The sequence below is a fragment of the Parus major genome, chromosome 1, assembly GCF_001522545.3.
Source record: "Parus major isolate Abel chromosome 1, Parus_major1.1, whole genome shotgun sequence".
NCBI lineage: Eukaryota > Metazoa > Chordata > Aves > Passeriformes > Paridae > Parus > Parus major.
Genome location: NC_031768.1, coordinates 71150369 through 71171239, shown reverse-complemented (window position 1 = coordinate 71171239; position 20871 = coordinate 71150369). Strand labels below are relative to the sequence as shown.

General features: G+C 35.2%; 1 protein-coding gene across 3 annotated transcripts in view; it reads left to right on the top strand.

Moving 5' to 3' along the window:
• IFT88 (intraflagellar transport 88) overlaps positions 1 to 20871 on the top strand; it is a 42269-nt gene continuing 21398 nt past the window's right edge. Inside the window, exons 1-19 of one of the 3 annotated variants that reach the window (XM_015642599.1) lie at positions 1 to 85; positions 762 to 855; positions 1815 to 1877; positions 2002 to 2058; positions 2889 to 2942; positions 3325 to 3388; positions 3465 to 3534; positions 4481 to 4571; positions 5641 to 5745; positions 6844 to 6946; positions 7562 to 7676; positions 7775 to 8006; positions 9520 to 9590; positions 10276 to 10362; positions 12927 to 13026; positions 17255 to 17341; positions 17967 to 18153; positions 18742 to 18850; positions 20281 to 20431. In XM_015642599.1, coding sequence (XP_015498085.1) covers positions 766 to 855; positions 1815 to 1877; positions 2002 to 2058; positions 2889 to 2942; positions 3325 to 3388; positions 3465 to 3534; positions 4481 to 4571; positions 5641 to 5745; positions 6844 to 6946; positions 7562 to 7676; positions 7775 to 8006; positions 9520 to 9590; positions 10276 to 10362; positions 12927 to 13026; positions 17255 to 17341; positions 17967 to 18153; positions 18742 to 18850; positions 20281 to 20431 — 1836 coding nt within the window. In that variant the 5' untranslated portion in view covers positions 1 to 85; positions 762 to 765. Of the gene's footprint in view, positions 86 to 120; positions 206 to 761; positions 856 to 1814; positions 1878 to 2001; positions 2059 to 2888; positions 2943 to 3324; positions 3389 to 3464; positions 3535 to 4480; positions 4572 to 5640; positions 5746 to 6843; positions 6947 to 7561; positions 7677 to 7774; positions 8007 to 9519; positions 9591 to 10275; positions 10363 to 12926; positions 13027 to 17254; positions 17342 to 17966; positions 18154 to 18741; positions 18851 to 20280; positions 20432 to 20871 lie in introns of those variants that run through there. The other 2 variants (XM_015642608.3, XM_015642617.1) reach the window with 2 other exon arrangements.

The following is a 20871-nucleotide window of genomic DNA, read 5'->3' as shown; positions in this document are numbered from 1 at the left end:
CGACGGGGAGCATCTTCCTCATCCTCCCCATCCTCCCGCTGCGGAGGAGCTGGCTTCGTCCTGGCTGAGGCTGGCTTACTGAAGGGCATGTACTTCATGTTATCGATGAAAGCAAACGTTGTCTTCTTGAGGTTTTTATGAAAGCAGGTAGCCAGGCAAAGTGAGACACCTTAGTGTCGGCTCTTCATGAGGGAGAGGCCACCAGGTGAATGCACCGTATTAGACAGCGAAATATTGTTGGAGAAAGACTTTGGAAGCCGGGCGTCTTTAATGATAGCTTTTAAAACCCGTTTTAATTGAAATGGCTTCAAAACTGTAGCTATGTTGATGTTAAAATGCAGGAGGAAAAGGAAGGTGCAAGGGATAAGGGAAAGAAAGGAAAGGTTCAAAGCAAGATGAAAGATTTCATTAGAAGATTTCATTAGACTTACTGCTATTGTTTGGCCTATAAATACTAACTTTAGAATATGAGCTGTGTTAAACATGAGCTAGCTGACAGTGGAAAGATACCATTCTAGAAGTAGTAATGCAATTACTTGTTACTATAATTTAGTTTTAATGATAAATATATTTAAAGCTATTTTCATAACTGGTATAAGTATAAACAAAAATATAGATCTATGAAGTGGTGCCATTTAATATTGTTTATAGGTGAGTCCTAGTTCTTATGACTAATCAAACTACCACTCTTTATATTTTGCATTTTAAAATATTTTTATAAAACCTTTGAGGTAACATTTGGCATGTTAAATGTTTCACAGAAAAATGATGCAAAATGTGCATCTGTCTCCTGAGAATAAAGAAGATGATCTCTATTCTGGCTACAATGATTATAATCCCATGTTTGACACAGAGGTAAAGTATTTGCTGTTTCCCAGCTTTCCCATACATAGAATTTTAACTTAGAAGTATAAGAATTTATGGGTAGATTAATGTACAAGTTTACAACTGCTTTGAAGTGAAATTTATTTTAATTAGCAAGGAACATTGGAAGTTTTTCAGGGATCTTCTTGAATAGTTAATTTTTTGATTGCTTTCTATTCCAACTAAACACTTGTGCAGATCTCAGCAAATCTAAGATGCTGTAATGGTTAGAATTTTTGAAATACAGAATCATAATTATTTGTAGACATGTTCAGTGTGGTGTTTCCCAGGCTGTGTGCAGCAGCAAGTTTTCTGACAAAAGAGGCTCCTGAGTGGTCAGTAGGTCATCGATTTCTACTGTGCTGCTGCTGGAGGAGCTCACTGGAATGAGTAGAATGGAGTCCTGCAGGTCTCTCTGTAGTTGAGTAGAGCATCTGGAATATCTTAAAGCAGCCCTGCTGACCACTTTTGGGTAACTGTTGGTGTGGTGGAGTTGGGACAACAGTGATGTCATTTGGTCCAAGACTACTAGCAAGACTTGGCATCTTGTGTGAAATCCCAGTACGCAATCCATGAGAGTTGCAGCAGGACATGAGATGTTTTAACATCTTGCATTTCAGTTGTTAATGTCAAAATTCAGAAATAGCATAAGTAGTAAGCATTTGGATGGAAAAATAAACTCATATTATGTTTTATGACTTCAGCTCTGTTTCCTCTGTGTTTTTAGAAGATAATGAGTTTTTAAATTTCCTAATCTAAAATACCAAAAAAGATAGACAAATAATATAACTGTAAATTATTGTCAGTAAACCCTGTTGTTCAGTTATCTTAAAGTATTTTGTGAAGAATTTTTGATTTTTTGCTGATCTGCTTTCAGTAGTCTGAAGGTTGTAGAATTGTGAGTTTGGGAGTTCTGGTTTTAAAAGGGTTAATGTTTTTATCTTTTCTAGGATTTAGAAAATGATGTAGCTTTTCAACAGGCAGCAAGAACAAGTCATGGAAGAAGGCCCCCTGTAAGTACCTTTTAAACACTTTGCATTAATGAAGATCTTACTATGTAGAAACACTAATAATTGACACATACATGTTTTAATTGGTGGGGTTTTTTTGTTTGGTTCTCTTTTTTTCTCCACCCAGGTGACAGCAAAAATTCCTGGTACATCAAGTCCAAGACCTCTAGCTACTGGATTTGGGGCAAGTTTTTATTCTGTTGTATCTAATGCAAATGTCATTTACAAAATGTAAATGTACTATTTAATTCCACACACAAAGTGAGCTCTTTCAAGTTAAGAGTTTCATTCCAGTGAACTGCATCTATTCATTAGTTTTAGCTCACAACTTTGCACTTGGTCAAGGCATGGTTACTGGTGGTTTTTCTTTTCTTCTGAACCATGCTGCAAATCTTCTGTACTGCATAAGGCAGTCTGAGCTATTAATTGGGTTTGCTTGCAGGGGAATCTGAATAGATTGTTATTTTGGCTTGGGAAAGTTTTCTGGAAGTTACAGTGAAATCAAGAGTATGAGCACTGAAACATCTCTAGTTGAGTCAGAAAAAGTTGGTTGTGTTCTTGGGTATTCTTGGGTATTAGATGCATTGATAAAATAAATCTGTATGAAAATATAACTTAAGAGATTAATACAGTGACAGATTTTTATCAGCTCTACACAGAATTTTACTGAAGTATTTTGTATAAATTGCTTGTTCAATTTCAAGGTAGCAGTTTCAATAATTTAATAATGGAAAGTATGCTGCCTCAGATAATTTTCTAAATACTTCTTTCTAAAAGAGCTGGTGGAAGTATTCAAACACATAAAAAACCTTTATTGTGAATTAGTGCTAACTGAAGTATTCAACATCAACAGGCACTGGCAGTATATTGCATATGAGTAAACTTAAGTGGGAATTTTGCTATGAACTTATGTGAGAGTTAGCTCAACTTTTGAAGTTTAGTGTTGAGAAAAGCTTATGTACACTTCTTCTGCTTTGTGAATGACAATTTCAAAAAACTTACTTATTTTTGTAGTCAAAGGCAACTTTAACTTCATCTATGGGACGACCCATGACAGGAGCTATACAGGTAAAAGTTCCAGTATTTGCATTTTATATTCATTTGGAATCATGAATTTTTCTGGTAAGTGTTAGATACAAGTATTTAGAAGTTCATTGAATTAATACAAATTACTGCACTTTTAATTTGTCCTTTTTTGAACATAGTACTGTCAGAAAGCATGAGGGTAGTGATGTGTCTTTTATTTTAGCACAGATTTGGAAGCAATAACAGTGTAGTACTTTCTTGCATTTACTGACATGCAATGAACATTAAAATAAAATTAAAAAATAATTAGTCATTAAAATAACATATATAGAATATATAAAAATTACATATATAAATATATAATTATGTCTGTATTGTTTACAACATAATTTTTAGTGCGATTATTTTATCTTCTTTATTTGAGGATGGAGTTTCTCGACCAATGACAGCAGTGCAAGCTGCAGGTTACACTAAAGCTGCTGTGAGAGGTATGGTTTGTAGAAATTTCCAGCTGCCACAGGGATGCATTATTTTACAGTTTTCAGTACTCAGTTAATTTTTCAGGTTCTTCATTTGATCCTCTCGGCCAAGCAAGAGGTCCTGCTTCACCTCTGGAAAAGAAAACTTTAGACAGGTTTGTTCAGTTCTGCATTACATTCTTTCAAATCATTAACAGCAACAGAAAACCAACCACGTGTAGAGTTTAAAAACATCCAGGCAGTTACAGAAACCTTGAGGGGCCAAGCTCTGAACTTGGTGGAATAATGCCACAAATATTTGTGTTTGTGTCAGGAGCATCTGATGTCAGTGATTTCTGGTTCTGGCTAGCTCAGCAGCCTGGCTGTAGCTGTTGCCACACAAATGCTGTGATACTTACACAGAATTGTGCAGGACCATGAAAGTGTGTGTGACAGGCAAGGAACACCATGATTCTTGAAGCTCTTTGGGAAGAACTGGGGGAAGTTGCCTGCTCTTTCTCCCTGTTCACCCTGAGCTTAGCACTTGAGCTGAAACTTGCAGGTTGGTGCGAATATTGGGGAGTTCACCAAGAAAATCGTTGAGCTTTCCAATACCAAAGTTCTGTTCCCCCGATGTAGCTATATAGGAATAAGGAATCCCACTGATATGTTGGCTATTTAGCAGTGGAAAAAGTCTAGAAGAACCACAACTTTTTGTTGTAATCTGCATTTGCAAGCAATGCTTTAGAGTTATGCGTGAAAATAAAGGTTCAATTAATTGCTTTTAATGTGATATTTAATTTCATTAGTGTTTGATATGAAAGCTCATCTCTTGTTTTGTAGTTCTGAGCAAATTTGGTTCATGAAATTTGTCTGTGTAATGTTCTTGGTAGAGAATTTATGTTTCCCTAGGTCTCTGTTCTCAAGAGTGTGAATGTGATACCTTCGGACAATCTTCTCTAGGCATTGTTTCACACAATACTCTCTTTGATGGAAAAACAAGTTAGTTGTGCCATGTGATATGTCATTGTGTTGTTTTACTGAGAATATAATGTGTAAAAGTTTAGTGTTTGCAGTTGCTTAACTTTAGTGTTAATCTTTTTGTTGTTATTTTTATTTTAGTTTAGAAGAGAAGATGAGGCAGTTGGAAAAAAAAGTGAATGAACTGGTTGAAGAAAGCTGTGTTGCCAATAGTTGTGGAGACTTGAAATTGGTAGTTTTCCTGAATTTCACTTCATTTCTGCTGTAATTTGTATAGATAGATGTTTCAAAATTACTTGCAGTCAAATTTTTAAAATTATTAAAATTATTTCAATTCTAAATTTATTGTGACTCTTCTAGTCTAGTGATGTCTTGCTTTGCTGAAAAAAAGGATAGGGGCTGTATTTCTGGCATATATATTTAACATTTCAGTGTTTTAAAAAGTTCCCTTCCCCCTGTGTCCATTTACCTCTTCAGATGGGTCTGATAAATTAATTGTACTGGCAGAGTTCTGGTCCAGGCTAGCTAGGATTTAACAGTTCCTAGGTATGATCAAAGGTTACCATTGGTAAGGAGCTATTTCCAATAGACAGTTTGAATGTATTTGTTCTGTTATAGAGGATGCTAGAACATTTTTGTGCCACTGAGTTGTGGCTAATTAACCAATCTATTTTGTTAGTTTTTCCTGAGCCTCTTGCATGTATGGTCAAGAATGCTCTTGATATCAAAGGGTTGTTTCTTATGTAGATTGTATCAGACGACTCCAGGGGTCCTATAGGATGTTTGTTTCTGACAAGTCCAGCAGAATATCCATTTTCCTGCAAAAGTCATCAAAGTTGTGAACTCATTATCTGTTTAATAGCAAAGTTGGATTTGCCTTCTATCATAAGGACTAGGAATCAAACTATATCTTGAAAAACTTCTTTCACCACTGGCTTCCAAATAGTCACCTTGAGTAGTAACCATTACTTTCTTAATCATTGCACCCTTGTGGAGGCACACAGGACAGCTAATGGTGCTTGCTAGACTCAAAGCATTACTTGTACAAAGGATTAATCTGCAAAGAATTGTAATTTGGTACATAATTACACAGCTAAGCAGACTTAGATAGCTGTATGTCTGCTTATTGCTAATTAAATCCTTTTGGTGAGTTAGAGTGCTTTTTTCAGGCATTGTGTGCAGTCTGTAAACCAAAGAAAATAGACATGAGTATATTCTCTTCATACTTGTTTTGAATGTGATTTCATCATCTTGAGTCAGTAGGATTCAAGGCACTGTTAAATTCTAGTGTTTTGTTTAAGGCTCTGGAGAAAGCAAAAGAGGCTGGAAGACAGGAAAGAGAATTGTTGAGACAACGTGAACAAATCGCTCCTCCAGAAGGTATCAACTTAGACCTCACTTACACAGTAAGTGCTCAGAAATCTTCAGTAACTGAAATATTACTAAAAAACCTCCTTAGCAGAAATGCTGGTGTTTCCTGAAGGGTGTGTCTGTGTTGTAATGCTCCTGGCAGTGTACAGAGGAGGTCCATTCATGTCACTGAGGCCATTCCCATGCGTGTCAAATACCAGAGAAACCATGTAGTCTGCGTTAAGTGGAGGAGAATTTCCATAGATATGTATTCCAGATATTTACTCACATGTAAAACCTGCATATCAAAATACAGCAGATGCAGACCCTGTATTTCAGAAATAAATAGCTTAGAGAGTGTAATATGCTGAGAGGAGAAAACAAAAAAGGAGAGATCAGATGTTGCCTTTAAATTGAACCATAAAGTGGCTGAGAATGTGTTACATGAAATAGGCTATAGTAGTATTCCTGAATCTTAAAGCAGGTATCTAGATTTACATTCTGGTTTTCAAATAGTAAACTTTTTTTTTTTTTTTTAAAAAAAAAAAAGGGTACAACATGCATAAAAATATTTGATGGATATTTAAATTCATACTCCAGGTAGTGCTGTAGAGAAAATTATTAACAATATTTCGAATTAGGCAGACCTGATAATTTATTTTACCATGAAGGTCAGAGTAAAGCTGTGGGAAAAATTGCAGAGCTATTCTACCTGACACCAACAGAGCTTCTGTTGTGAAACAGCAGTTTAGAAGAAACCTCCCCTTCTAAACTGAGTGACCACAGGCATTAGGAGCATTTTCCACATGTTGGGAGTCAAATTACACACAATTTCTGAGAATTATCTTGCATGAATATTTTTCAATAACCTCGCATTATAGCACTGTGTTTACTTAGGTCTAAGGTCCATGTAGCATAACTTTGAATGCTAGTAATTTATGTACAAAAATAAAATAATTACCTAGAATAGATAGCTTTTAAACTTGTTTCCTCTATATCAATTTACAAGAACAAAGGAACATTAAAGAGGAAAAGCTTACAAATGGTGAAGACAATAGTTCCAAGGTAAAATTAACTTGAAATTATCTACTATGAATTCAAGTTTATTACTGTTGAGAATATTTTCTTGTACCTGTAATTCCAATTTTCTATAGGTTCTCCTCAATCTGGCCAGTCAATATGTTGCTAATGAAATGTATGCTGAAGCACTGACTACTTACCAAGTTATAGTGAAGAATAAGATGTTCAGCAATGGAGGTAGGTTGTATCCAAAGCAGATTTAAACTGGTAGTCAGGCATTCAAAGTGAGGACTGCATCTGCCTGGTGCTGATACTCAGTGAACTCAGCCCTCATGTCTGCCACTCAGAGTGGGTGACAGATATTCATAGTCTCCGAGTCTCTGACTCGTAGAGCCAAACCACATTAAATTATACTGACTCATGAAGCCTTTTCTTTTCACAGGCTAAGCTAAACCATAAAGACAAATACATAATTTTCTCATGCCACACATGCTATCTGGTCTTCTCTAGTACTAATTTTAGTTCTTTTAGTATTTTGCATATCTTTGAGACTCCTTTTTTTCAGAGATGCTTATTTGCAGCTGTCTTACTGGAGAGCACTCTAAATAATCTCCATTTCACCCCTTAATTCAAAATCAGAATACATCTGACATGATAGTTCTATATTTCATGACTACTTCATCTTCTCTCTCATCTTCTCTTGAGTTAAATTCACAGAAGGCAGTTCTGTGCAGTGATGCTTTAAAGGGACATTGCTATCCTAAAATGAAGACCAATGTATTAAGAAGTTTTTCTACTCTGTCACTATGAAACACTTTAAAAATGTTGTAACTCTCTGACTCCTTTTGATAGGTATACTGAAGGTAAATATGGGAAATATATATTTAAAACAACGGAACTATTCCAAAGCTATCAAATTCTACCGTATGGCTCTGGACCAGATTACTAGTTCCCACAAACAGATGAGGTGAGTTTCTTCTAGGAGGCATGGTTATGAAGCACAGGTTTTGGATACAGTATGGTTTAGTAGTTAAAAATATAACCTAAACCTGATCTCTTACTTAGGATAAAAATAATGGAAAATATTGGAGTTGCATTTATTAAAACTGGCCAATACGTTGATGCCATTTCTTCATTTGAAGAAATAATGAGCATATCCCCAAACTTGAAGGCTGGCTTCAACCTGATTCTATGTTACTTTGCTATTGGAAATGGTGAGCAAATGAAGAAAGCCTTCAAAAACCTCATTGAAGTTCCCTTGGAAGTGGATTATGAAGACAAATACATTTCATTAAATGTAAGTTGAAAGAAAAATAAACTGTGTCTTTATAAAGTAAATTAGGAGAAGGAAGGAGACATACTGAATGCTTGGACTGTATTGACTATGGAAATTGATGTTTTTGTAAGTATCTGAAATAACTTTTTACCAGGATTAATTTAGTGTGGCAGTACTGCTCAGATGTGTAAAAATATGAGAGAACATTTAAATCTTTTCTTCCTCGAAAGATATGATGTACATAAAACCCACACCACAAGATTGTCTTCATGATGATTTTGTTGAAATTCATTTGAGCTTACTTACACTTACTGCTTCACCATCTTCGTTTATTTAGAATTTTAATAAAATATTTATAAGGTAAAATAAAGGGAGCTAAACAATGAGTGGGTTAATGCAAATTTCCTCGAGTGACTGCTAATAAAACTTGTAATATTGTAATGCTATTTTACAGAAGAAACTATAGTGACATTTACAGATGCATATTTTAGTTTATTGGACTTTTTTGGAAACTGGATTTCCTTTGACTTTCCATGATGCTAAAGAGAGGAAAAAATAGTTAATAGGCTCAGGGTCCCTCTTAGAAAAATCTTCTAGAAAAAGATCAAGTGTTTCATCTTGTGCTTTTTTTCAGTGATGCAAGTCTTTCAGTCCTAAAGATCAAATATATAACTAATCTTCAAACTGTCTGCAGCTTAAGAGTATCTGTTGTTTCCTATGGTCATAGCATAAGGAAATAAAATTTAATGTATGAAGCATGCAGATATATTTATTGATATATATGTATATATTTTAATACATTTTATATAATTTCGTATATAAGAAATTATATAAAAGTAAGGGTCATTAAGCCTTTGAATTAATTGAAGGCTATGTAAGATCATTCATTGGAAGAAAGCCTTGAGACTGCAGAGGTTATTTCTAAGGGTAGGCAAGCTATAGTTTTAACAGACATTCCAAGCTCTCTATTTTTTTATGAAGAGGTCAGAGAAAAGATGATGGTTTCCTTCTGGTCTTTATTTTGCATAAATCTATGATCTGTCCCCAATAAACAAGGAAGGAGTGGCTACATAGCATACCCTGCATAGCTTCTTTTAGAGCTGACAGAGATGTGTGGTAGAAACCATGAGATGATCATGCAAGTTGTTGTAATGAGGAGGTAGCACAAGTCCTCATCTGCTGAATACCACAGCAGTTCAGCAAATGCTTATTTTTAAGCATGAGAATATTGTCGCTGTGATCTGCAGCCTTCCTGGTCTGATACACATGACATGAACTACATCTGGTAACAACCTTAATGTGAGCTGTGATGACACACACGAGCAGAAAAACAGTATTGAAGTAGTTGTAATGCCAAATTTCAGAGTATATGTTTAGAAAACTACTTTAAACTAAAGCTAGCCTTTTCTAATGTGGAAAGTGACATCATAGACTATATATTTTACATCAATTTATGTTTGCAGTCATATTGTCTATAAAAGAATTAAAATATTTGTATGCTGGTATAGTTTACAGTTGTTTTGCCCCCCTCCAGGATGATCTACATATGAATCTACTGATTGAAGCCATGAAAAATGACAGCTTAAGTCAAATAGAACGTGAAAGGTAATGGTGGACTCTGTTCTTAAGACTGTGGTGCCTTGAATTTTAGCTCCTGGAAGGATTATCACTTTTGTCACCTGTCCACAGCTGTTGTTACAGAAGTGTCCTCCCAGTTCTTAGTAAAGAACATGCTCAGAAGAACCTGTTGGATCACTCAATTTATTGTACTGCCCTAAAGTAGAGTATCTACCCCAAATGTTACAGGGTACACTGCTAAAAACTTGCAGCATTTGGGTTTTTTTAGAAAATACAAGTAGTGTGCAGTGAAAGGAAAACACAGAAGACTAGGACCTTAATCAAGACACAGGGGAATAGTGGTAACAGGGAACTGGTTACGTTGACTTCTGAGATTTGAGTGCAGGAAGATGCCAGAATACATTTTGGTTTTGGTTTTTTTTTTTCTATGCATGTTTTTGAAATGGTGACGTAGAATTATATGCAAGTATAGAATGGTTTGGGTTGGAAGGGACTTTAGAGATTATCTGGTTCCAGCCCCGCTGCCATGAGCAGGGACACCTCCCACTAGACCAGGTTGCTCAGAGTCCCCCATTCAGCCTGGCCTTGCACGCTTCCAGTGATGGGGCATCCACTTCTCTGGGCAGCCTGTTGCAGTGCCTCACCACCCTGACAGTGGAGAATTTCTTTCATATTTTTGTATTGTGTTTTTGTGGTTTTTTTTTTCCTTTAGGAAGTCCTTGGCAGAGGAATACATCATGACAGCTGCTAAACTCATTGCACCGGCAATTGAGACATCTTTTGCCGTAGGCTATGACTGGTAAGAGTCAAGTGGGGCTTCTTTTTGTCTAAATTATGTCAACTCTCGTGCTGGTTATGAAACCAGTTCACAGATGGAAGCAGCCTGGGAAACATGGTTCTCTGACCATCTCAAACACAGCAACCAGGCTATTTTCAGTTTGTCCTCTAACAAAACAAAGCATTAGAGTATGTTCTGTCTTAAAAAGTAATTTTATTTGAAAGTCAACTCTTAATTATACATTTTCTGCCATTCTGAATTCACACAAAAAGTTCAATTGAATTTGAAAATTCAGTTTCAAAATTTCAAAGACATTAAAAGTCTCAGCAGACAAATGCTATATGGAAGGCAATGATTGCTAGTCTTTAAGGTTGAGGATAGTATAATGAAGGCTTGGGGATCACACCATAGAATCATTATATAAAACCCTGGAATCTGAATTTTAAGAAAGGTTTGTTTGAATTTCATTTATGAACTTAATGTTTATAAATATAAACTTAATCTACCATTTCTTAAAACTTTTATACAAGGGTACACAGTGATAGACTGTTGACACAATTCATTATTTGGATTTTATTTTTCAATGTACAGTTTAGCTTTTGCTTCCTGTGATATTTTCTACAGCAGAATACTCTTCTCTTTAAAACAAATTAAATTATACACCCTTCCTATAATGACAGTATAAAAAATTAATAGCATAACTTTTCCAAAATATATTTTTAGTTTTTTGTTATAAAGGCTTACTTTGATATTTTTTGTATTTTAATAGCATTGGAAAATAATATGTATACAAATGAATGTTATGTATTGCAGGCACAATATTATTATATTGCACTAACAGGTATGTTAGTGTTTGGGTAATGAATAATGTTTGATGGGAAACAAGTCCTTTACTTGTTTCCCATCAAACACTGGGACTTGTACAAAGTCCCCAGGTCCTTTACCTGGGGTTTATGGCTTGTTAGGATTATTCTCAAATTTTGCAGGTCCTATAATTATAATTCATTAGGAAAGCTGTTTATACTAACAGGAAACAATCTCTCACACAGACATGTATTGTCTGTTAGAGTCCACAAGGTGGTGTTTGAGGGTTAAATAATAATTATAATCTTCCCTACTTCTGCCATTCTGAATTATCAGGACTTAAATATTATGTCTTGTGAAAAATTAGGTTGTTGTTTTCTAATTTGTTAGCATGAGCAAGTCAGATTTGTTTGCTCTGTGTCTTGTTTTTTGTTCACAAAAACTGGAAAAGGTTGTCAGATACTTAGTTTTCTTAGTGCTATCCACAGCATACTTGTCATGGAGTAACACACTCTCAAATCTGTTCTGGCTAATTGAACAGCTTTTGCTGAGATCTGTGAGATTATTTTTGTGTATCAGGACAGATTTTTACTCTTTGTTATTTTAAGCTGAGGTGTTCAAGCCTCAATGAAGAAGTTTAACCGGTAGCGGGAGCTTAGTTTTTCTAATTATAAACTTTATTATGGGTCCTCTGAGTATTAAATGTGCTTTCAATCAAATTCATTTTATTTAGAGAAAATTTTTCAGAATTCATAACTTCTTACTTAAAATGTGACATAATATTGGGACTGTCATAATAATCTGCCATATTTCATAAAGAAAAATTGGATAGTTAGATCTCATTGCATTTTATGGTTAAAAGATGCTAAAACTAACTGCTAAAAATGTTGCAAAGACATCTGTAATGAAAGAATAAATTATCAATTTTTATAACAACTTGTCCTCTAACATAAAAGGTGTTTTTCTAAAGACTGTCCATGTGCCAAACCAGCTATAACAGCAGGCAGTTTGTTGAATTAAACTTCCATTGGCAAAATAGCCAACTATTAAAAGGCAAGAAGATGGCTTTCCACCAGTTAAAAAAATAGTGTAAGGGATTATAGAGGCATCCCAAGTTGTTAATTTACTGTGCCTATTTTCCAAGTGTCTGAGAGAAGTGGATATGCATACAATAAATAAAGGTCTTACTTCAAATGGTCAGGCAGCTGAAAGTAGATCGCAGGAAACTGTGGAAGACAGTGGCTGTGAGTGAACATGTGAACTGTTTGCTGCCTTCTGTTCTGCACTCTTTTTGCAGAAGACCCTAAGCCACAAATAACTGGGGGATGACCAGAAAGGGACTTATGACTTTATTATTACTATGATGTAGCTTAGGGACACAAAGTCTCTGTTCACTAATATTTTTTAAAGGTTTGGTAATATATGCATGAGGAGATGAAATTTGAAAAACTACATTATAGGATGCAGCCAAAGAAAATGGCTTGAAAAATTAATTCAGTCAGTTTTTTACTTCAAGTATTGCTCAGTGATAGAAAATGAAGTGATATTTAGGCAGCTGACTTAAAAGAAACAAGAGTCAGCAGAGATACTGTAATTAGGGTAGGTTATAGGACTGAAATATTCTTACAAGTATTTTTAATCAGAGTGCTCTTTGCCACTGTGAGGAAAGATTAGCTAAGAAAATTCAGTTTGGAAAGCAAATTAGCTGAAAAAAATATGTAACTTGGAGGCATTTGCACAGATGCATTTTGTTTATCTTCATGGCTTGCTTTCTGTTGCAGGTGTGTTGATGTGGTGAAAGCTTCCCACTATGTAGAGTTAGCCAATGATCTGGAAATAAATAAAGCCACTACTTACTTGAGGCAACAGAATTTTAACCAGGTATAGTAAGTTTTCACATTAGTACTTTTTAATACTGTATTTGAAAAGATACCTTTGTCAGCCACAGCATATTTTTTGGGAAGGGAAGGTGTGATTTACCCAAACGATAATTATTTTGATGCTGATCAGTAAAATAACTTTATATAAACACTTGCAAGAGACAAATTTTATCTAAATGAAATTTCTGCCATGGAAGTTCAAGAGAATGCAGTGCATTTCAAAATTGAAACATCTAAGCGTAGTTTTCTTCACTGAGTGTCCAAGCTGTCATTGCAGTTAATGGAACTGAGGTCAGTACAGTCAATAGAGCCTAGAAATCCTGTTGCTAATCAGCCTGAGGGTGTTTTCATTAATATGAGCTGAATCTTTCTCTCAATTAGGTTGACTATAGTACCAGAATACATTCAGCTGCACCTGCTGTGTATAGTTACTATTTATGCTCTGGTATTCTTGTTCCCCACGTACTACAGCATTCTCTAAAATACTATAAATTGTCCTTATACTTTAGTTGGCTCTTCTGTTATTCCATTATATACAATGCTTGGTTTGGAAAGTGAGTAATTAGAAAAAAAGCTTAACCTGAACAAAACTAAACTCAGATATCTGACAGGATTTGATGGGTTTTCTTCTAACATGCACTGGTCGGTACATTCAGTAATAGGAATGCTTGATAAATAAGAAGAAATAGAGCAATCCTCAGCTGTGCACAAGTGGCAAGAATTACAGGACATCATATACAGCAAAATTAGAGCTGAAGCTGTAGATACCTGCCGTCTTCTAAGGTCATTCATATTCCCAAATCTCGGAGGGATGCACACGACTACGTGCTTAACCTCAGTCTGCTTTTACTTCTCATATTTAAGCTTTTCTGGTTTTCTGAGCAGCTCCTGCTCTTTCTGTCTGTCTTATCTTCTCCTTCCCTGTAGATACAGCAAGAGAGTTATTCTGTATTAACCTGCATGTCTGACTGTTGTGGTTTAACCCCAGCTGGCAACTAACCATCACTCACTCACTCACTCACTTTCTGCCCTTCTAGGATGGGGGATAAAATCAGAAGAGTGAAGGGGAGAAAACTCATGGGCTAAGACAAAGATAATGTAATAGGTAAAGGAAAAGCTGTGCACACAAGCAAAGTGAAACCAAGGAATTCATTCACCGCTTTCCATGGCTAGGCAGGTGTGTCTCCATCCCCAGGAGAGGAGGGCTCCACCATGCATAGTGGTGACTTGGAAAGACAAACAGCATTGCTCAAAAATCCCCTCTTCCTCCTTCTTCCCCCAGCTTTTTATGCTGGGCATAACACTTTATGGTCTGGGACATTCCTTTGATCAGCTGGGGCCTGCTGTCATGGCTGTGTCCTGTCCCAGTTCCTTGCACACCCCCAGTCTACTTGCTGGTGGGGGTGGGGTGAGGGGCAGAAAAGGCCTTGGCTTTGTGTGAGCCCAGTTTAGCTAAAACTGTGTTATCAACAGCTTCCAGCACAAACCCAAAACAGAGTCCCATACAAGTTTTTATGAAAAGAATTAACTATTCCAGCCAAAACCATCACATTGAAACCTTTTCTAAGATCTGGAAGCAGTATGAGTTTGTGAAGTTTTGGGCAAATCTGGTAGCTTTACTGATGATAGCTTTTGAAGAGTGAGAGTGTTACAGGTAGGTAAAAAGTATTATGATCTCAAGAATTTATCGTTTCAATGGTAATTTTTTTGTGATTTCCAGTTGGTATTCAGTATAGGTTAAAAAAACTAAAATCAATTCTCAGAGATAAAACGAGATACAGAGATTGTTGGTGATGTTTTGTGGAGTACTTCAGTGGAGGGAGAGGGGAGTGTGTTGGAAGTAAGGAGTAAGGGGAGAAGAACCTTTTTACTTGGATTATGTGACAGAAGACCTTTAACCTGCACTGGAATCACTTAACAGTGGAGTGGGACTGCAGAATGGTGATTGCACAGCATCTTTATATTTGTTCTAATAAAACTGCAGCTGAAGTTTACATTCATCCTGTCTGTCTGTTGTTCATATATTTCCTAACTCACCAACTGCTCAACACACCTTTGGCTGACTAACAAGAATGGAAAATTTTGAAATACTCAGTTCCAAGGCTGAGGTTTTATTGTGTCTTTTTTTTAAAAAACCCAAACAAAAATAGATTTCTCCTGTTAGAACAATGGGCTTAAGTATGGATTCATCATAATGAATATATTATTTTAAAACAGTCCTTTCATATAAAATATAAAATTCATGGGAAGATTACCATGTTGTGTTTAGCTGTGCGTGTAAAATATTTTGATTTTTTTTAATATAAAAAAAAAAACCTTTGAAAATTAATTTAAAAACAAAATTCTGCTGATTAATCATGCATCTTCTTAACATCTCTGGCTCACTCTGCTAGTCAGACAAGCTGCTTTGAAGTTTAACTTCTGTAAGCAAATAATTTAGATACACTGGAAGTCAGATAGAATAGTTTGGATAGTCTGTGTTTTGATTGTTGAACTTAAGGAATTGTTATTGTTGGGATTAAAAAGAAGTTTTTTAGAAATCTTTAAATGTAACTGATAATGCAATGCTGCTTTACAAGGACAAAAGGAATACTGCCTATGGATTTTCATCCTAGGACTCATAATTGCTGAAATGGTTCAAGAGACCCACAACATCATTTACCAGTAAATGAACTGAGTTCAGAGTCCTGTGAACATTTATTATACGTTGAAAGGGCATTTCTGTCCAGTATTTATCATCCAAGGTGCCATTTAGCAGTAAAAGTAAAGGTAAATAAATCAGATACAATCAAAAATGGCTTTTCAGAAAGTAACTTTGAACTGTAAAGCTCTAAATTCACCAAAAGTAAATTCCATGAAGAAGCAAATCTTTTCTTAAGAGTAGAGTACATCAGATATAGTAATGTTACATCTGGAAGTATTTGGGATGATTCCCTTTTTGGAGAAAGACACAAACATATATATAAAAAGTTTAAAAGTATCGTAGTTACAATTCTTACATTTCTGAGACCACAAAATCTAAAGCCTAAGTTTTTGAAATACTTTTCTTGATTGAAATTGGTCTATTTTTAAAACAATTTTCTATTAGAAGAATATTAGGATCATCACTAGTTCATAGTTCTTGGGTAGAATGTAGTTGACTAAATCTATGAATTACATATAGCTATATATATTTTGTCATTTTGCACATCATTAATACAGTTGTGGTTTTTGTGTAGAGTAACTGTGAAAACTATATATGACAGACAATTAAAACTTCTCTCTATGTTTGTTTTGGCATTTAATGTATAGTATCATGCCTTTGATATGTAAACAGCAGCCTAAAGATTTCATGAAAAGGAGGAAGGACACTTTTGAATTGCTAATGTTGATGGTTAAAATGTGGTTGCCACATCTGTTTTGTAATAAATGATGGAACTGGGCTCCCTGTGATATTCTAACAGTTTGTGTTGCTAGTATAAATATTTAGCATAAGGGAGACAGACTTATTTTATAATTTAGTCTGCAGTTACAAATGTTATTCCATAGTCAATGAAAAGAAAAAGCTGTCTTTAATATCAGAGGGATTTTTGTAGTTTACTTGCTATAAATACGATCTTTTTTTGTCTATAATCATCTTTACTTGGAAGTTTATGAAACTTAGTTTTCATATTAAAGTTTTAAAAAAATCTTCTGGCCTCAACTTCCACATTGGAGTATTTCCTAGACTTAGACAATTGTCATCATCTTATTATGCAAGACAAAGGCACATTGAAATCCAGTCTTACACTACAGTGGGTATTTTTTATATAGTGAGTTCTTTTTTGTCTTTTTAATAAGGGTTTTATGTCCATTCATTTGTGTACACTTAAAGAACTCGAAAAATAGGTATGAGAATTTTTATTAGTTGACTAGATTAAAAGCAAATCATCTAACATTGTGTTTTGTACTTAGAGAATTGTCAGATACCTGTAGTTCACAGTAGCCTTATCTAATCGAAATTCTATATAGGTAATAAATAGCTAATATTATTGGAAAATTTGTGATGAAAATTAATATTGTATAAATACAGATACACTTTTGTGTGTACATGCTCACAAGTGTGTTTTACAAGTTCTAGTAATTATCATGTATGTGAGTATATGAGTTGATAATTTGAGCTGTTTGTTACTATGAAGTTTATCAATGCTTTCTGAAAGGATTTTGGAATAAGTTCAGTGTGAAATAAATTGTTTCCACATTATTTCTAGGCATTGGAGACCTTGAAAATGTTTGAAAAGAAGGATAGCAGGGTAAAGAGTGCAGCTGCAACAAATCTTTCATTCCTTTATTATTTGGTAAGTGTTTCCTTCCACAAACCAGTTAAGAGATTCAGTTTATATAGCAACCTCTGAATTTTTGTAGCAATTTTTGTGTCTGCCTAAATAGTTTCTGTAAACAAGGAGAAACTGCACCTTAGAGTACTTACTCTGGAACACCAGTTGAAATTTGGATCAGGTCCCTTTGTACACTACTGATGGGAAGAAGAGTGAGCCCCAGGCCACAGAAATATGCCTGCAGTTGGATTTGTGCAGAAGCTCAGTAGCTGGATTTAAAACACTGGCCCTAGGGACCCTGGCTGAACTTCAGGAACATGTGAAATATGTGACTTAGGCAGGTGTGTTTGTGTATGAAGTTTGTAGGGTATGGATTTTTTTATTTTTTTATTTTTTAAATAAATGCTACTTTATTGCAACAAAGAAAGTTTGTAGATTGAATGGGGCAGAGTGCCAAAACATGTCTCAAGTGTTATCTGAAGCTTGGAAGAGATGATCTACCTTATGCAAATACATAAAAAATATTTTAGGACTGAATAATGAGGTTGTTTTTCATCCTCAATCCTCTGAAATTCCTGTAAGAAGCCACAGCTGCAAGAAAATTACCTGACAAATGACTATTACAATGTTTGTTTTGTTCATGTAGGGGAATGAATTGGAACAAGCAACTAACTATGCAGATTTAGCTGTAAATTCTGATAGGTACAATCCAGCAGCTCTAACTAACAAAGGAAATACTGTTTTTGCAAATGGAGACTGTGAAAAAGCAGCTGAATTTTATAAAGAAGCTCTCAGGAATGATTCCTTATGCACTGAAGCACTTTATAATCTTGGTAAGTCACAGGTGCTATTGTAATTTAGCTTTTGACTGAAGGTAACTAGTGTTTCTGAGAATCTGTCTTTGAAAGTTTCTTATAGAAATGTGTATGAATTATTATTACTTCATTGAGTTATTTGTGTTATGGCAAGTTATTAGCTTGTACTACCTGTCTGTTCTGCAAAAAACATTCCCAGTGTTAACAACATCAATTAGTAATTGCAGATGAATAAGTTACTTTGAAGATGAAGAAATTCATACTACCTACTAAAAGGATACCAGTTTCAGCATTATTAAACTATCAGAGTAATTCTCTTCTAAAAGTCTTGCCTTTTCTTCATTCATCTTGTTCAAAAAATGAGATTACATAAATTCTTGGTCTTTGATTGGGTTCACGTTCCTTGTGTTTATCAGTTTGGTAGGTTATGGTGGCTGATAAGAATTCTGTGCATGGCTCTCACAAATTGAGAGTCCTTTAAAGTCAAAGCAGGTACACTGCCCCAAGTACTGTGTTCCTATTTTGCTTTCCTTGAGTATTCTTTCAGTTAATATGCTGAAGTAATCTGTTTCTCATTATATTAATACTATAACCTTTATTTTTTAGGTTTAGTTTACAAGAAGTTAAACAGGATAGATGAAGCTTTGGATTGTTTTCTGAAACTCCATGCAATCCTTCCAAATAGTGCCCAAGTCCTTTACCAGCTAGCAAGCATGTATCTTTTTCTGAGTAATGATAAGGAATGGTGGTTTTAGTCAACTCATTTAATCTGAAATACGTGTTTCAATTATGTCAAGGTGATTTAGAAATTTACTGTGGTGTTCATTATAGTAATTTATTTAATTTATTGTCTGGTATTTGTGAGAAAAATGAGACCAGAACTTAACCCTTATTGAATATTTCCAGTGAAGCAAGTGAAGAACATTAAAATTGTTCACATTGCAGGGATTAGGTTTACACTCATTATTAAATTATGTCATGGAATATTTAAAATTATACTGGTTTTATTATGAAAATAATGTGGCAGATGTAAGCACAATTAATTAAGTATTTAAGAAAAAGAATATAGCTAGTAAATGTGAAGTTCCATTCTGAAAGCTGTTTTCAGATTAGTTAGTGTATGTGTAAGAAAATAATTGTCTCCCAGCACTGCAAAAGCTCAACAGATTGAAAAACTGAGGGAAGAGATTGGCTTTGCACATCACCAGTGGTATTCTAAACTATGAGCTTCTTTAACAATGCTTCTGAGGATGGCCAGACTGTAACAAAATCCTCCCCAAGGCAGAACAGATTCCATTTGATGTACTACACTTTTAAGAATAGTGTAGGTAATAAAAATATATTCTAGTCAGTAAAATAAGTAACCTCCAAGAATATGAAAGGGCTCTGATCTCTGTGCTATGTACAGACCCTTTACAGCAGAATAAATGGCCTGACAGCCCCAAGCGTCCATCTGGGGAAGAGCTTCTCTGCTCCCCTACTAAAAGTGCTCTCCACCAGTTCTCAGAAGCTTCTTCCATGTCAGGTAGGATGCAGCAGAAACTGAAAAAACAAGTTGGGCAGCTCCAGCTGACACTGCTGCAATGCTCTGAGCCATTGTGCCATTCAGGAGGGAAGAGCACAGTGCAAGCTGAGTTACAGCTGAAACTGCTGTTCTCTGCACCAGAATACTCTGGGCTGTGCTCCTTAGACATACAGCAGAAAACCCCCCTGCTGGCAAAAGGCTGTTCTTGGGAATAGTAGTTTTACCTAGTCACTTTAGAACAAAATGCTGTTAGTACAGAAACTAGCCAGGTTGTAAAGACTACAAATAAATGGCCTGGTTCTCACTCTTCATTCTTATAATTGAGGAAGTCCAAGTAAGATCAGTGTCAGAGAGAGAGAGAGGACAGCTGAGCCCAAAGTTCTGTCCAATGTGGTTCTAAAGTGAAAGAACAGACATAGATTTCTTCTAGCATAATAAAACCATTCTCTGATACAAATGAAGTTATGAAGATGGTGTGGGGAAAAAAAAATAGTCATTGTATCTCCACACTGCAGTGACTGGTGTAGTGTTCAGTGTGTGGATTGCATTAGATAAAGTAGTAGAGATTCTGAGTAAATTGAACTACCATTGGCATCAGTCCTTGACTGAGGAAAACTCAGATACCAGATCATGGAAGATCCCAATCAAGCCATAGAGTGGCTGCTGCAGTTGATCAGTGTAGTACCAACTGATCCATATGTACTCTCAAAGCTAGGGAATTTATATGATACTGAAGGTGATAAATCCCAAGCTTTTCATTATTATTGTGAGGTACTTGCTTTTATATTACTTTTTCAATGCACTTTATCCTAAGGAAAGAAAATTTTGCCATAGGTTCATTTATCAAATTAACAATTGATTAATTTAAACATAAAATGTCATCCAAAAAGAGGATAAAAAGAGATACTGTGGGAGAGTTCACAAAATCCTATTTTTATAGTCAGATTCTAAGGAAATACATAAGGTCATGTTTCCATTTGGATATTGACCTCAGACTTTCCATTTTTTTAATGTAGCCATTGTTTACACTGACCTGTGACAATGTTAATTTAAAATATAGCCTGGGACAAAATAAAATCAGGATATAATAGAAGTGTGTGATGTGACTGAGTTGATTGGAAACTGTGTCTGTATAATAGATATGGAGATATGTATATCTTGTGTTATGTTTATGTTTGGAAGTTTTTATTTATATTTTAACAGTGTAGCTA